Genomic DNA, 18,612 nt, shown 5'->3' on the forward strand with positions numbered 1-18,612 from the left:
TAATTTTGTGGCATTCTACATCATATCTCAACAAAGCTGCTAAAAATTTAAAAGACTAGGGATGCCCGGGTGGCTCAAGTGGTTAAGAGTCCAACTCCGGATTTCAGCGCAGGTCACAATCTCATAGTCATGAGACTGAGCCCGGCATCAGGCTCCATGCCCAGCATGGAGATACTTAAGATTCTCTCCCCCACTCTTCCTTTGCCCCCCCCCCCCCCGCCCCCACCGCCGTTGGTGTGCACACCCACATGCGGGCTCTCTCAAAAAAGTAAGATTAAACTCTAATGAAGATACACATCAGAGTCACATTTGGGGTGAAAAAAAGACTGGGAAGGGACATAAGGGAGGTTCCCTGAGTGGAGGTAATGTTCTGTACCTTGCTCTGGGTAGCCACAGGAATAAATTCACTTAGTAAAAATTCATTAAGCTTTGTATCCAAGAGACATGCACATTACTACATGTACACTACACTTTAATGAAAAAAAAAAACTTGCCAAAAAAGTCTCAGAAAATTAAATTAGGGATTATTTCATTCCATTCTAGAAATTAGAAACCTAAGGAAATTGAGAAGTTAAAATGACTTTCTGAAGGTCACATTCTAAGTCAATGACAGAATTAAAGCTTGACTCCTATTTGTATACAATGTATACATAAAACAAACGCCCCCGCTCCCAACTGCTTTTATCCCACTATCATGCTCACCTCCTCCCGAACACTTAAAAAATAAAATGATCTTTATTATGTTAATTTTATTATCTTCTTTCCTCAAAAAATGTAAGCTCCAGGACAGCAGAAACCTTATCTGTTCAGTACTCTATCCCCAGCACCTACAATAGTGCCTAGTACACACGAAGTGCTTAATATTCAGAATGAATGAAATCACTCTACTTTTTTTTTTTTTATGGTTTATCTTTTCAAGGTGGGATTTCATTTTGATATTTGCTGAAGCAGTAACTGAATGCAAATATGGCTCTATTATATCTCAAATACAGTCTGCAATATCTTCAGAGATGGTTTAAAAACCAGTAACGAGGTGCACCTCGGTGGCTCAGTCGGTTAAGCATCCGACTCTTGGTTTCAAGCTCAGGTCATAATCTCACGGTTTTCTGAGTTCATGCCCCATGTTGGGCTCTGTGCTAACAGTTCAGAGCCTGCTTGGGATTCCCTCTCTCTCCCCCACTCACACTGTCTCTGTCTCTCTCAAAATAAGTAAGTAAACTTAAAAAAAAAAAAAGATAAATAATTTAACAGTGATGAATTGTGGAAATGTAAATGGTAGAATGGTTCTGTATAATGATTCATAACACATTTCAAATAATGACTGTAATAAAAATTTTTTTAATAAAATGGTAATAATGAAGTATAGAAAAAGTTTCTTCTCAAACAAAAAAATTTTAGGTTTATCTACTAAATACTATTACTTAGATACGGCCAGAGTTACTGCATTTGAGTGAGAATTTAGCATAAACTACAAGACAATCATGAAGATTTTAGGACAGCCTGGAAAAGCTTTATTATTAGGAAAAAACCAAAACCAAGAAACAATTAGATGTCCTTTGCCCTAAGATGACTGATTGGAAATTGTCTTGATTGGGACACTCTACATTCTTTCTTAGGTTCTATCTTCCTTATTATATTCTTTAGTGCTTCTTGACTTGAGTAGTTCTCTGTGTGTAAATCATTAGTATTTTTATTACACATCCTAAATAAACGAAATTGAAAGATTGAGTAAGTAGCTATTCTCTCAGAAAAAGATATATGTAAATTCAAAACTGGTATCGTTCAATCTTTCCTTTAGAGTCATGCCAGTATGATAAATTTCTTTCAACTTTTCCTTGAAAAACACACATTCCATCTGACAGCATTCTTCCTCTCCAAGCACTGCTTACAGTCTTCCACAACATCAGGCACATATGGCCTCCCTTTATCTGTATTTCTATGCATCTTATTTCTGCCAACCACAAAGACTTGGAGCCACGCAGGCTAATTCTCTGTATTCCTAGAAGGCAGCCCGAAAGGCACTTCCTAAGTGTCCACTTTATTCAACAAAAAAGGCACCTGGAGTGGTACAAACAGTATGAAGTTGGAAGTGAGAAAACAGGTCCTACTCTTGCGTTGTGGCCTGCAAACAAGTATATTTAATACCTCTGATCTTTGAACTGAGGCATTTTCTAGCTCTTAGAAGTGAGGTTTCTAATGAGTGAGAATAAGGCTACTAGAGTTTTTCCATTTCTTCTCTTACAATTATTATTTCCAATCCTCTTGGAATCAGAATGATGAACCGGTTTGTGGGTTTACAGCCATCCCTGGGACTTTGTCCCGTAGTTACCCATTTGCAAATTCTCCTCCCCACTGCTCCAGAGTATCTCCCCACCATGGTAGCCTGATGTAAGGAATGAGAATAACCTTAAATAGGTTATTATTTAATAAACTTTAATGTTCTTATTTTATTTAGAAAAAATAGAACTAAAAGCTGGTTCTACCAGTTGTAGGAAAGCAGTTATTAATTCCAGTTCATAGTATATATTTCCAATGTTTACAACCCTCACTAAATACTAATGCTTGAGAAGAAAAACATCTTATTTTGCTCAACACCCTTTTTCTTCTGTTCTTCCTGCTATTTGTTGTTTGAAAGTAGTATATCCTAGGGGCACCTGGGTGAGAGTCTGACTTTGGTTCAGGTCATGACCTCACAGTTCATGGGTTCGAGCCCCGCATAGGGCTCTGCGCTGACAGCTCGGAACCTGGAGCCTGCTTCAGATTCTGTCTCCCTCTCTCTCTCTCTCTCTGCCCCTTCACCACTCATACTCTGTGTCTTTTTCTCTCTCTTTCAAAAATAAGTACACATTAAAAAAAAAAATTTTTTAAGTAGTATATCCTAGACTTATTTAATATAAACCACTCTCTAAATCCAATTTTCCTTACTATACACTGTAGCATTCTGGTTACATTCTGTATAGGAAGTAGTTCTTCCCAATGTGTTACCAAAAACAAACACTTCTATGTGTTGTGTACTTTTTTAATATGCTAAAATGAACTTTAGAGATGGAGTCCCAAAGGAGTTTATAATAGAATAGCTTAAAACACTTTAAATTACTTAGCTGCCTTAAAGTACTGAAATATCCATAAAGCAACGAATAAAATGGCTTTTGTTGAAATGCTAGCAAGTAGTGAAAATGTGTGTTTACAGAACCCTGAACAGTAAGGGGGAAAAGTTAATATATGCACTCATTTACAACATTTAATAAGGGTACACATGAAAACAGCTCCGTGTTTAAATAAATAAAAAAGAAAGAACACACGAACACAGGAACATTCTACGCGCCTCAGTTAAATGTGTTTAGGATGTGATTCCAGTATGTATTAATCTGACAACTAAGTGGACTTATTCTACAAGACAAATAAGATTTAACAGAGTAAGGAAATATTACATCTGACAAAAGAGGAACGATTGTGAATTCAACATTGAACAGAAGCTCCTACCTTTCTGGGCTTTCAGCGTCTGTTCTTCTATTTGCCGTAGACGCTCCATTAGCTCCTCCTTCTCACGTTCTATCCTCTCCTTCTCCTTTTCTGCTATCTCCCTTTTCTTCTTCTCATTCTCTAATTGTGCCCTTAAGAGGAATTAGAATTGCTTTGTTACATACTAATACGTAGAAATTTTGACGTGAAACTCAAGTACTGTGAGTAAACTAAGAAAAATCTAAGTGTAAGTATTTACAATTTTGTTTTAATGTTTATTTATTTTTGAGAGAAACAGAGACAGAGCTTGAGTGGGGGAGAGGCAGAGAGAATGGGAGACACAGACTCCGAAGCAGGCTCCAAGCTGTCAGCACAGGGCCTGATGCAGGGCTTGAACTCATGGACTGCGAGATCATGACCTGAGCCCAACTCAGACACCCAATGGAATTACCCACCCAGACACCCCTAAGTATAAGTATTTTAAGAGTCTTCATTATATTCAGCTGATCTCAAAAAACCACCCAGTTGAAAATACAAGACTGCCCTGTGATATGCACATGCACGGGATTACAAGGCATTCTTTTTGTGAGGTCACAGGAAATGTCATCCAGGACTGCTTAAAAAGGTATTAACAACTTAGCCATTGTGGAAAGATTTTCAAGGTAAAAATTTACAGAAGTGCTAGGAAAGTAAAACTGTCAGATATATCCCTGTATACAAAGCATATTTTTCATGTGGATTTGAATGGGGGGTGGGGGGAAGCTAGGAGAATTATCACTTACATACTTGGTGAATTCTGACAACACATTACAGGTCAGCACAAAAGGAGTTAACCGCACACTTTTGTTGAGAGAAATAAGAAGGCTTAAAAGGAGTACACAAGGTTATTTTACTTAAACTGTTTAAAGTAAAATAACCTGGGAAGGCAAGAATGTTCAATCATTAACATGAATTAACACATTTTTAATTCCTAAGGTGGCACCAACTTAAGCTGATATAAATGGCCAGTTTTATCTCCTGCATCTGCCAGGGGCCTAATGAGACTGTTTCTTCTAAATATAGCCAAATTCACTCATCAAACATCTACCAAGAACTTACCAGGGGTCAGACTCTATGTTGAGGGCCAGAAATATACTATTTCATAAATTTAATCAATATTCAATATTCCCATTACTTTAATGGGAATAATTTTCTTTTTTTAGTTAAAAAAAAAATCAAATAATCGGGCACCTGGGTGACTCAGTTGGTTGGGCGTCTGACTTGATTTCAGTTTAGGTCATGATCTCAGGTTTGTGGGATAGCCCGGATAGCATCAATATGGACCCTGCTTAGGATTCTCTCCCTCCCTCCCTGTCTCTCCCTCTCTCTATCTGCCCCCTTCCCTGCTAGCACTCACCCTCTCTCTAAAATTAAAAAAAAAAAAAAAAAAAAAAATCAATGACGATTTCATGTCTGATTCTTATCTGAGTACATCTAAATTTCCCCCCAAAACCCATCACTGCCATCTGGTGTCAATTCTGAATTTCAGGCACAAAATCTCAATTTCCAGTCTGTGATAAAGTCATTAGCAAAGTTTTATCATTGAAGCTTTTTTCCCTTACTCTATAAACCTAAACTTAAAAATTCCTGCAGCTCCTAGATATTTAACTGCCCCTGCCACAGAAAGAGGCTCCAGCTTTGGAGCAAACGGGCAGAGTTATAACAAGTCAACAAGAAGTAAGACAGACAGCTAAGGGTGACCTAGTACATCAGGCCAAAACCTGAAGTTCAAGGGCACCCCCCTCTAACTAACTCTAAGCCTATTTCTAACTTTCAAGCCTTAGTAAAGGTGCATTTTCTCATGAAGCCTCCTGTGGTTAAGCAAAGCCACAAATGTAAGTTTTTATTCGGAGGTTAGGTTTGGAAACCCTAATTTGACCAAGTCGTTCTAGTTTAAGAGCATATATAACATATTAATAAACTCTCAATTCTCCACTAACATGCAGAAAATAAAGTATTTTAGAATACCTTACCTTTTAAAGAATATCAGATGAACCCAATTACAGGTTTAAAGGGTAAAAGCTAACTTATATTCAGCTTTCATCCAGACTATGCATTAATAATATTAAGCATTATTATACTTCTTATTAAGCACCAGGGACTTGGCTAAATGTCTGTATGCTACTGTCTTTCTTTCTCACAAAAATCTCTGCAACCTTGAAGCTGGGTCACAGTGACACAAGCAGCCGGCCATTACACAGAATACTGCACGGCTAAGCTACAACTGGTACGTAGATATCTGATTCTAAACTGTGTCCATTTAAATATATATATACATTTATTTATTTGGGGAGAGAGAGAGAGAGAGAGAGAGAGCGAGCGCTAGCAGGTAGGGGCAGAGAGACCGGGAGACGGAGATTCCCAAGCAGGCTCCACACTGTGAGATCACGACCTGAGCCAAAATCAAAAGTCAGACGCTCAACCGACTGAGCCACCCAGATGCCCCTAAACTGTCTCCATTTTTTATCTGGTAACGATTTTAGCCATACAAAAAAATGTTCAGGAATTACAGAGGGACTTATCATTCAACCTGGATGTAAAGAACTTAGAGCACAGACTGCAGAGCCCAACAACCCACGGTACAGAACATCGCCTTCACTGCCAAAAATCCAGTTATGGGAGTTCAGGTGACAGAACACGGCCACGCACAACGGCACTTCCGGGAGAGAGGTTGCCTTGCCGCCCCCTCCCCACTCCGGCAGCACAGGCAGCGCTCGCGAAGCGACCCCTACCCCCTCTACTGCTGGCTACTCCGCCAGAGGGCTTGACCACAACTGCTTCCACACATACGGCTGTCATTTTTCTCTCTCTGATCTGGAAAGCGGGGACTAGATGAAGGCTTGGCACGCCGTTTCTGAACGACCTGCCAGATCCCTGTGTGCCAGACTAACGTAAAACCTCCTCTGAGCAACTCGAATGAATTAAACGGTGACTAAATTCCTACACGGTACGAGGTAGTAAATGTTTGCCAGTGAAAGGTTGTAAAATTTATCTGAGACAGAAACCACGGCATGGTTACTGCGTGAGAAAGGAAACTTCAAGTCTTCCACTTCCATCTGGGCTTCAGAGTAACTCAAATACGGTACGATCACCAAATGGTACTTATTAATCACACTACATACACTAGAAGCCATCCAGCACTCCTCTATGGGAGAGAAATAAAGGACAAATAGGCAAACATATTTAAGAATGGAAATCATGTATCAACATTACAGGGAAGCAGAACAGAGGGCATTTTATGGAGTGATATGTATGAGGTGTGATTTTTTTTTTTTAATTCATGACAGGAGATCTTAGACATGGGCCTGGAAGGGAAGGGATGGGAAGTGAGAAAGAGAGGGTACGGGTAAGGGTGAGAATGCATAGAAGGAAGGAAGGGAAGGAGGGAGAAAGGGAGGGAGGGAAGGAGGGAGGAGGGAAGGGAGGGAGGGAGGGAGGGAGGAAAGGAAGAAGGAAAAAAATTAGTCTTTGTGAGGGAAATGGAGAGGCTATGATGGCTATGAATATATAGAAAGTAAAGCCCCAATAAGAACCACTTTAAAAAGCATGTAAGCCTAAAACCACAATGTGATCCTAAGCTACATGAGAGCAGTGAAAAGGGACAGAGCACAGTCAATCCAAGTTAGTATCTTTAATGATGGGGTGAGGAATTACTGGAAAGTTTCATGCCTACATAAAAAAACGTCTGGCAACACAGTAGACTTCTCTAAGGCAGACAACCTGAGGAGAGCTATCTAAATTACAGAGAACATTTAAGAAAAAAACAAAACAAAAACATCATTAAACACAAACACTAAAAATGGGAAGTAGTAAAATTTTATCTAGCAGAGGACCTATTTAATTCTTATATTCAAATCCCGTTCTTTCCAAGATGTTTGAAATATGTAAGTTTATATATGTTTAGAGCTCCTCAGTTTTGTTTTGTTTAGGACCCACTCATTTCTTAAACGACTGTATTATTCTATACCACAAAGATTTCCTCAATGAAAGTTAATTTTAAAGCCCAAGTCAATCTAGGATGAGATTTGGGAATAATGCTGCTGACTCTGGTAATCTGGGTTCCAGCGTCCACAGGCTTTCATTCAGTATCTGTCCCTTTCAGGAACTCTCTAGGATATTTAACAGTCTCTTTTCCAAAAGTCTATGTAACCATGGTTGATAACATCAGTGTCACTGGCGGGGGTCCTGGTGTTGCTCTGTATAATGACTTTTCACTTCAGTTCAACAGTGTCACTGATATGGCTTTAAAGCAAAATATTCAGCAATTCTTATCCTGAAAAATTTGGAAATACAAGTCAGAAGGGAAACAAACTTGAAAAATTCCAAACTACTATGGTACCCAAACCAGTGAGTCAGGGAAAAGCAAGTATGTTCAAAAAAAAAAAAAAAAAAAAAAAAGTACATCTGTGAAATCCTGGGAAGCTACCCTCTCAGAAACATGTCAAAGATTTGTCACTCGCAGAGTACACACACTCATTTCAGAAGAGGATAAGGAGAGCACTCATTCAATTTTAATACAATGAAAACAACGCAAAAATGTAAACTCAGAGAATGCTCAACAAACTGAGCATTCGTAAATTTTAGCTCACCTACTCAATTACGCATCACAGACCTAAATTCCATACCTTTCCAACTGCTTCTGATGTTTCTCCTCCCTTGCCTGAGCCTTCATCTGCTGCACTTCAATAGTATCGGGCTTCCTTCTCCGCATGTACAGTTCATGGTTTCCCATACATAAAGCCAAAATCCGCTTATTGATTCTCAGACGAGGGGCATAAAAAACAAAATCCTAAACATAAAGTTTCTGAATTAAAATCTTCCTGAAGATAGTGTCTCTCACAATAACATGCACTAAATTTTAATATGTGGTATGAATCCTAATGTCGTATTACACACAGTTCAGAAATCATAAAACTTCCTACCTCCAAGTGACTATGCCACATTTGCACTGGACTAGGAAGGCTAGCAGCGAACAAGTGTTTTAACTGCTTCTTAGGAATGAGGATTGTTAACAAACATCACCCACGTTATAGCTGAATCTGAGTTAACATAAAACTCTAATATTTGTCATAAAAAAGATTAAAACTTTGTATATTTACTAGCATTCATTATTTTCTCACTGGGAAAGTTAAACTATGGAAAGAGCGAGTCAGGAGCAAGTCAATAAATGAACGATGCCATTCTTCAAATGATTATCACAGCAAAGTGGCAGAAATTAAAAAAGAGTTAATACAGAACATAAAGAATTTTACTTACAGGTGCCTTTTTGTCGATTGGCTTTATAACAAATTTTTTGTCATTAAATGAAATATTTCTGATTTCACTCCAGGGAAAACCAATTTTAGGTGTTAACCTTAAAAAATGAAAGCATTCCTTTACTTAAAAGCAAGAAACAAAAGGCAAAATTCATTAACATTTTGGGGACAATTTAGCTGAATGACCAGTCTTAAGAGTGCCAGACTTTCAAATGCATTACCTTACTTATACTACTGACATTATCTTCTAAGGGGAAACTTGATCAGTTAAGTCACATAAAACAAAGAATAACTATCAACGGATTTCATAAATGCTTCATGAGCCTTGAAAGCATCACACTTGCTTTCTTAAAATTACCTAGAAAACACTAGCAACCCAGAGTGCAGAACTGAGCTTCCTGGGGTTCTGTATTAGCTCTATTTAGATTCAAGCTACTACAACTATTAAAAATGTTTAAGGACAGGGAAAAAAGAAGTCTTCATAACTTTTCATGTGATTTATAGACCTGTTACTAAATATGAAAATTTTTTATTTCCTTCCTCTCTTTACTTTAAAAATGAGTATTTGTGAATAACATTAAAAACACAATTTTCAGTATCTTTAATTTTTTTTTAAGTTTATTTTAAGGGTGGGGGAGAGAAAGAAAGCACGCACAAGTTGGGGGGGGGGGGGCAGAGACAGAGGGAGACAGAATTCCAAGCAGGCTCCACACTGTGAGCATGGAGCCCAATGTAAGGTTCGAACTCACAAGCTGTGAGGTGATGACCTGAGGCAAAACCAAGATTTGGACACTTAACCAAATGAGCCACACAGACACCCCTAAATTTTTTTAATGTTTATTTTTGAGAGAGAGAGAGAGAGAGAGAGAGAGAGAGAGAGAGAGAGAGGGAGGAGATGCATGGGGGAGGGGCAGAGAGAGGGAGACACGGAATCTCAAGCAGCCTCCAGGCTCTGTGCTGCCAGCTCAGAGCCCGACAAGGGGCTCGAACCCAAAAACCATGGGATCATGATCTGAGCTGAAGTTGGACACTTAACTGACTGAGCCACCAGGCACCCCTAATTTTCAGTATCTTTAAAATGATTAATTTTATGGTATGTGAATTCTATCTCCAAAGAAAAAAGGTTAAGACACATACACCAATGTTTGGATCAATGACAGGGCTGGAATTCCAACTTTAAAACTATGCAGCACTTACCTCCATTTTACCACACCACACACATACTGGAATAACAACTTTTCTTCTGCTTTTCATATATTTGACTGTTTCAGACTACCCATCAAACTTGTCACTCTTATCCAATAACAAGTGAGCAAAATGATTATGACATCCATGCTGGCCAAAAGACATCTTTTTAATCAGTCTTCTGAGAACAGAGTATGAATTTCTACCTATTGATAGTTCTTTTAATTCTTAAGGAGATTAAGAACTGAAGCACAGCAAATAATTTTTTCTGCATAAAACTTTATCAATATCCACGACTTATACTGCCCTCTAATGGTCATTCAAATGTCAAAGTTACCTGCTTAAAAAGGGGGATGCTGGAACACAGTTGTTTTTATTATTTTTTTTAACGTTTTATTTTTGAGACAGAGAGAGACAGACCGTGAGCAGGGGAGGGGCAGAGAGAGAGTGAGACATAGAATCCAAAGCAGGCTCCAGGCTCTGACCTGTTAGCACAGAGCCTGACGAGGGCCTCGAACCCACAAACTGCGAGATCATGACCTGAGCTGAAGTCAGACGCTTAACTGACTGAGCCACCCAGGCGCCCCCACAGTTGCTTTTTTAATGTTTATTATTTATTTTGAGAGAGAGAGAGAGAGAGAGAGAGAGAGAGGGAAAGTGCACGCATGCGCACAAGCGTGGAGTGGGGGGGGGGAGAGAGGGAGAGAGGGAGAGAGGGAGAGAGGGAGAGAGGGAGAGAGGGAGAGAGGGAGAGAGGGAGAGAGGGAGAGAGGGAGAGAGGGAGAGAGGGAGAGGGGGAGAGAAGGAGAGAAGGAGAGAGGGAGAGAGAGAATCTGAAGCAGGCTCCAGGCTCTGAGCTATCAGCACAGAGCAAGATGCAGGGCTTGAACCCACTAACAGGAAGATTACAACCTGAGCTGAAGTCAGATGCTTAAGTGACTGAGCCACCCAGGCGCCACAAGGAACACAGTATTTTTTAGGTAAGGCTGTACTATGTTTACACATTATTTTGAAAAATTCTAAAGCAATTTCCTCATGTAATTCTCACAACAATCCTGTGAAGTGAGCCTGGCAGTTACATGAATTTCAGAGAGTTAATAACCTGACCAGGGTCACAAAGGCAATTAGTAGCAGAACTGTTAAACGAACCTAACCAAGCTTTTAAAGTTGTCCACTATTTTGACTTTTAAAAATATTTTGGAAATACAATAGATTTTAGTGATTTAAAAAAAAGTGATGGGGCGCCTGAGTGGCTCAGTCAGTTGAGCGACTGACTTCGGCTCAGGTCATGAACTCACAGTTTTTGAGTTTGAGCCCCACATCAGGCTCTGTGCTGACAGCTCAGAGCCTGGAGCCTGCTTCTGATTTTGTGTCTCCCTCTCTCTCTGCCCCTCCCCAACTCATGCTCTGTCTCTCTGTGTCTCAGAAATAAACAAACATTAAAAAAATAAAAAAAATTTAAAAAAGTGAACCAGTGTAGATAAGACCAAAATCCCTTTTGTCCACAATCTCAAATCTTAGTCCTTCCCATCCTGAGCTAACCCCCTCTCTTTCATATTCCCCATTTTTATCTGTAAGTGTATTAAAAATTTTTTTTTATTTGACGTTTATTTATTTTTGAGACATAGAGAGACAGAACATGAACGGGGGAGGGTCAGAGAGAGAGGGAGACATAGAATCTGAAACAGGCTCCAGGCTCCGAGCTGTCAGCACAGAGCTCGATGCGGGGCTCGAACTCACGGACTGTGAGATCATGACCTGAGCCGAAGTCGGTTGCCCAACCGACTGAGCCACCCAGGCGCCCCTATCTGTAAGCATATTTATAATGGGTAGTCTAATAGAAACTAATTCAATGATTTTTAAAAGAAAGAAAAGGGAAAAAAGATTTGGGCCACAAAATTGGGTCTGTAAATCCATTTTGCTTTTCAAAACTTTCAAAATATTCTATTCTGAATGATATAGCCTTTTAACTTGCTTGTTAATGTAAGTAAAAACTATATTATCAGAGTAAAATTAGTAAAATGCTCTCTTTTAGACTTATTGTTAGAAATGTTTATTTTATCAAGTATTTGTAATAATGAAACTAAAATTCTAGACAGAATAAAGAGAAATGCCTTAGAGGAAGACATTACTGGCATGGACTTAAATGTTTATGTGGTACAGCAAATAAATTAAAGAAAATATAAAGCAATTGTAGCTATCATTCCTAAAAGTATTTTAAGAGTCTGATGTATTTTATACCAATATAAAAATTACTACCTGGTCAATTTAAAAAAAAAAAAAAATAATAATAATAATAATAATAACACTATCTACTATGCTTACTTGATATAGTGATATTCTACTTTATTGATGTTCAAAAAATTCAAAACAATTCCTATAAATGTCTAAAAAAAGGTGTTACAAAATACAATAAATCATGTATCTATTAATTTCATTCTCATTGCTCTTGATTTCTTATATATGTTAATTTCAATTTCAACCTATATGCCAAGCATAATATTTAAGGAATTATTCTTCACCTATACAGGGAACAAATTTAATTTACTGGACAGAACTCATAAGAGAGCAAAAGAAGTGAATCACTCCATCTGATAAATACACTGAGAAGCAGAACTCTGAAGCTATAAGATGTTGCAAAGATGGACACATGATATCCAAAAGTCTATGGGGCCCTAACTAATCACTTAAGCAAGAAAAAAAAAAAAAAAAAAAAAGGGCAGTAAGAGTAATCAAGCCAAAAAAGAACTTTTACAGACACAGCATAAAATTAAAGCCATACAAATCATTAATGACTAGTTTACCATGCAACTAATTTACTCACTTGTCATCATGCTCATAAATATTCAGACCCAGAGCATCAACGCCTAGCCACAGTTCGGTTCCCTTTTTATTTTTTATTTCAAAATAGTTGACTCCATACATTTCTAGATCTTGTGCAATCTTGAGGTATTCCATCATAGAATCTTCCCTGTTAAAATAAAGTTTATTGTAATACCTTTAAATAAAGGTAATACCAAAAAAATTACAAAAATACTTTGGATTACAAAGTAGTACTTTATATTTATTCATACAACTTGAATGATCTTTGGGGGATAATCTGATATATTAATACATGCTGTGAAATAAAAATACTTTGAGGAAAAACACTAAGAAAATAGCCACCCAAATACCTCAGCATTCCTCTGTGTTCTTCATGCCAGTTCTGTATTCTTTCTTCCCACTGTTCTTTTGTCAGCTTGTGTTGTTCCAAAACACTGTAAGGGGAAAAAAATCTATGAGAATGCCTCTATGATTCAAAATCAACATTCATTTAAAAGTCTAGACTTAGGGCACTTGGGTGTCTCAGTCGGTTAAATGTCTGACTTTGGCTCAAGTCATATCGCGGTTTGTGGGTTTGAGCCCACATCAGGCTCTGTGCTAACAGCTCTGAGCCTGGAGCCTGCTTCAGATTCTGTGTCTCCCTCACTCTGTGCCCCTCCCCTACTCATGCTCGCTCTCTCCATCTCTCAAAAATGAATAAACATTAAAAAAAAAAAAAAGTTAAAAAAAATGTATAGACTTGGGGCGCCTGGGTGGCGCAGTCGGTTAAGCGTCCGACTTCAGCCAGGTCACGATCTCGCGGTCCGTGAGTTCGAGCCCCGCGTCAGGCTCTGGGCTGATGGCTCGGAGCCTGGAGCCTGTTTCAGATTCTGTGTCTCCCTCTCTCTCTGCCCCTCCCCCGTTCATGCTCTGTCTCTCTCTGTCCCAAAAATAAAAATAAAAAATGTTGAAAAAAAAAAAAAAAAATGTATAGACTCATTCAGTACCTTAACTGTGATGGTGGCTGTCATAAAGACCTATATACATGATCAAATTGCACAGAACACACACACACACACACACACAAATGCCTGACTGCAGGTAAAACTGATGAAATCTGGATCAGGTTGGCGAACTGTATCAATATCTTGGTTGATATCGTACCCAATATGCAAGACGTTACCAAAACGTTGGGAGAAGGATACAAAGAATCTCTCTAGTTTTTACAACTGCTTGTGAATCTGGAATTATCTCAAGATAAAAAGTTTCTAGAATCCTGAAATTATTTTAAATAATACGTTTTTAACATTTATTTATTTTTGAGACAGAGAGAGACAGAGCATGAACGGGGGAGGGGCAGAGAGAGAGGGAGACACAGAATCGGAAGCAGGCTCCAGGCTCTGAGCTGTCAGCACAGAGCCCGACGCGGGGCTCGAACTCACGGATCGCGAGATCGTGACCTGAGCTGAAGTCGGATGCCCAACCGACTGAGCCACCCAGGCGCCCCTAAATAATACATTTTTAAAAAACAGTTACACAGATACTTTATGGGAATTGAAATGTTTCCAATGAATACACTATTGGACAAAAGAAAAAAAGGAAAATGACTTTCTCATTACTAACAGAAAAATAAGAGAACAGAGTGAAAATCAGAATTCTCCAGCCTTAATTTCTTCCTTTACTCTATGTATTTACTTTCCTTGGTGCTAAATTTAATTGTTTTCTTTAGATAATACTTTATATAAAATTACACAAGTGAAAAGTTATACTTTTTACCACCCCACACTGTCCAAATAACTTTATTAGTTTCTTTTTAATCCTCCCAGTGTTCCTTACGTTAATATAAGCAAACCTATTTTCTACTACTAATATCTTAACACCAAACCAGCAAATTCTACACGCATATATCTGCTCTACACACTACAGATTATTTATTTCTATTCTCTTTGGGTCAGATAATGATAATTATACATCTTTCTTTATTGGTGAATCCTCAGATCCTACTTTATTAACAGCAAAAGCTGTGGTGTTAAAATATTATCGTTCAACTGCATAAAAAATTTATGTGAATCCTAGGAATGTCTTGGCAGTATAAAGGAATCTCAGAATGTCGTCATCTTTTGCACAAGTTACTCACTACTTAGAATGGATTCCTTAATGAGGTCTCAAGCAAACCATTATGTTCTTACAATGCACTGCTCCTTTCTCTGTGTATCCTCTTTTAAGCCCTTGGCTTTTTGGGAGAGAAGTTTTGTCTTCTCCCTTAGAGCAATTAAGTTTCTACATTTTTCTTGTCTTTATACTCTCTTGCTGCCTTGCCTTGCCTTGCCTCCACTGCTCACCAAGAGGAATGTAATCAGCCTTGAGGGCATAATCAGTGCAGCCAAGTGCTGGGATCATGATATTAAATAAATCTGAAGGTATGGGTTAACTTGGGTGCCAGTAAGATTTATGTTCTAGTTTTTTATACCCTGCATTTCAAATAGCATTTGTTTGCATTTTGCATAATACACTTGTACTATTAATCTGTAGGAGTCTGCAGGTATTCAAAAATTCCCGCCCTCTCTTTCTTCTGTCCAGAAAAAGGAGTCTTTCTTCCTGGCTAATCTGTCTGACTTGGCTTTATTTTTTTTTTATTTTTATTTTTTTTAAACGTTTTTTATTTATTTTTGGGACAGAGAGAGACAGAGCATGAACGGGGGAGGGGCAGAGAGAGAGGGAGACACAGAATCGGAAACAGGCTCCAGGCTCCGAGCCATCAGCCCAGAGCCTGACGCGGGGCTCGAACTCACGGACCGCGAGATCGTGACCTGGCTGAAGTCGGACGCTTAACCGACTATGCCACCCAGGCGCCCCTGACTTGGCTTTAAATCTGTCTATCTGGGCTTTTAAGGGACTTCTCTCTTCACTTTCCCAGGATCTATACTTCATCATTTATGACGGGACATATTTATTGTCACATCCATACTGCTCACCACTATATGCCCGGTACCAGCACTGAAGAGGTACTCAAAAGTTTGTAGAGAGAATAAAGGAATTACAGTAAATCAGCTCTTTCCCATCTTTTAAAGAACATGTCTATAAACTCATGCTTTCCTAGTTTTTTATTTTCTTTTTCACAGCCGAACTTCTAAGAACTACCCATATTCACTACCTTTCGTTTGCATACCTCGCATCTACTGCCTCTAGTCCACCACAATCGGGCTGCAATCACCAACACCATACGGAAGCTGCTTCTACTAAGGTCACTACCAATCTCCTTATTGCTAAGCCGACAGACACATTAGTTCTCCCTCATATTTGACCTGTTAGTACTATCTGACACTGCTAGCCAGTCCTTCCTTATACCTTGGCTTCCATGATTAACATTCCTCTGCTATTATTCTGGACTCTGGCATTTTTTCTCAATTATGCCTTACAGGAGCCTCTTCCCCTATACTTAAAAATTAACTTCCAACAATATCTGTCTTAGGCCTTTTGTTCATTCTAGATGTACTGTCAAGTTCTTCTCTTTCATTCCATGGGATAATTATCTATTTGCTGATTATTCCCAAAACTGTATCAGACTTTGTTCTGATTCACACCTACAAACGAATACTATCTCCCTTGGTTATACTGGTTATGTTTCAAACTCAGTAGATTCAGAACTGAAATCTTCCTCCCCCAAAACATATTCCTTCTCCCCATATCTTGGCAAAACTGTATTACCCACTACCTAGATGCCGAAGTCAGAAAAGTGGCACATAAAAATTTATGTATATCTAGTTCTTTTCAAAGGAGAGAGATACTATCTGGTGGAGCTGATCATCCACATCACGAGAGAGCTAAACTGTACTGTGGGAGAACAGACTGCTTATCCAGGTTTTTCTATACAAGAACTAAAAGCATCCATCAAAGGCATCAAATTGTGTTTGATTTATGACTACCAAATAACCTGATTACTAATTCCCCGCCTCGGGTACTTAGTGAGAAAAAGTGTACTATACCATACATAAAATAAGCTCATCACTATGAAAGTATTTTCTCCATTTTAAATACAAAAATTAGTATTCTGATTTTATTTTTTTTAAAGGAAACTTACTGTATGTATGTATTTATTTACTTATTTGTTTATTTGGGGTAGGGGCGCCAGTGAATCAGGGGCAGAGAGACAGAGAATCCCAGGAGGGGTGGGTAGGGGGAAGGTTAGAGAAGAGAGAAGTGGGGCTCACCCGCAACAGGGCTTATGTATTACCCAAAGTGGGGCTCATGTTCACCTGAAGCAGGGCTCAAGATCACCCAACGTGGGACTTGAACTCAGGAAACATGAGATCATTACCTGAGAAGTCAGATGTTTAATGACTGAGCCACCCAGGTGCTCAGTATTTTCATTTATGAGTAAGACTCTTTTAAGCTCAGATAGCTTAAAATAGTTCTCCAAACATTACCAACCTGAAGAACACCTATCTGTACCTTCAAAATTATGGACCAGATCTTGAAGGGCACGTGCTATCATCCTCCCTTTTAAACAAAGTGGGTTACAGCACACATACATTTAAAATAAAAAAATTAAATTTTGCGTAAATATGATTCCCGTGTTTAAAATATTATAAAACATCACCTGACTATTAAATGGAAGCCAATTACTTCATCTTGCGCTCAACTAAACATCAATCTAATCTAACAGAAGAACAACCATCGGGGCGCCTGTGTAGGCGCAATTAGTTAAGCATCCAACTCTTCGGCTCAGGTCATAATCTCAGTTTGTGGGTTCGAGCCCCACACTGGGCTCTGCACTGACAAGGCAAAGCTTTCTTGGAATGCTCCCTCTCTGCCCCTCCCTTGCTCTCCCTTTCTCTCTCAAAATAAATAAATAAACTTTAAAAAAATCTTGGGGAAAAAACAGATCATCTATGTAATACCTGAGATAAAGCATGCCTGTTCTACAAAAAATTAAGAAACTGTAAGGGTAATGTTGATTATACATAATATTTACCTTAGGCCCTGATTTAAAACTTAACCTCCTGTGCATTTTACTAAGTACAAATTATACCTCAATTATGGTACAGAGTTGTGGAATCACTATGTTGTATACTTGAAAGTAATGTAACACTGTGTGCCAAATATACGTCAATAAAAATAAAATTACTTAAATCTCAATTAAAAGTAAAAACTAATCCTTATCTGAAACAAAATTCTACTGTGCTAGTAATCAACTATTCAATTCAATGCTTGAAAAAAAATCTTGAGACAAGAACTGGGGTTGGAATAATAACTGAAACTAAATAACCACAGATTATGAGGTGTCTCATATTCCTGAGTCTTTGGTGAACAGCATGTATTATTTTATCTTCTTAGGAAATTATTACTTCCTCTATAGAATTAAAATTAAGTTTTTAACTTTTTATTTTTTTCATTATTGTTATTAAAGTTTGTTTATTTTCAGAGAGAGAGAGTGCAAGTGGGGCACAGAGAGAAAGGGAGACAGAGGATCTTGAAACGGGCTCTGTGCTGAGAGCAGAGATCCTGATGTGGGGCTTGATCTCAAGAACTGTGAGATCATAACCCGAGCCAAAGTCAGATACTTAACCTACTGAGCCATCCAGGCATCCCAGTTTTTAACTTTTTTAAATACTGTTTTGTTTCTTTAAGTTTGTTTATTTAAGTAATCTCTATGCCCAACATGGGGCTCGAACTCAACCCCAAGATCAAGAGTTACATGCTCTTCCAATTAAGCCAGCCAGGCACCCCTAAAAGGTGTTTGAAACTCAGTTTTCAGATGCCTAGTCTAGGGCTCCACTCAGCATGGAGTCTGCTTAAGATTCTCTCACTCTCCCTCTACCCCTCCCCCCACCCCTGCTCGCATGCACTCTCTCTCTGAAAAATAAAA

The 18,612-nt window shown here is 38.6% G+C and overlaps 1 protein-coding gene across 2 annotated transcripts in view; it reads right to left on the minus strand.

Annotated features, from left to right (window-relative positions):
* Positions 1–18,612, minus strand: part of RDX (radixin) — a 94,747-nt gene that overhangs the window by 44,860 nt on the left and 31,275 nt on the right. For both annotated transcript variants that reach the window (XR_009249444.1, XM_058686702.1), the window contains 5 exons: positions 13,115–13,198; positions 12,766–12,912; positions 8,758–8,854; positions 8,127–8,290; positions 3,484–3,614 (listed from right to left, as the gene is read on the minus strand). Coding sequence is in view for 1 of the 2 variants with exons in the window: in XM_058686702.1 (XP_058542685.1) it covers positions 3,484–3,614; positions 8,127–8,290; positions 8,758–8,854; positions 12,766–12,912; positions 13,115–13,198 (623 nt within the window). In the remaining variant the exon portion in view is untranslated. The remainder of the gene's footprint in view (positions 1–3,483; positions 3,615–8,126; positions 8,291–8,757; positions 8,855–12,765; positions 12,913–13,114; positions 13,199–18,612) is intronic.

This window comes from Neofelis nebulosa, chromosome 10 (genome assembly GCF_028018385.1).
Source record: "Neofelis nebulosa isolate mNeoNeb1 chromosome 10, mNeoNeb1.pri, whole genome shotgun sequence".
NCBI lineage: Eukaryota > Metazoa > Chordata > Mammalia > Carnivora > Felidae > Neofelis > Neofelis nebulosa.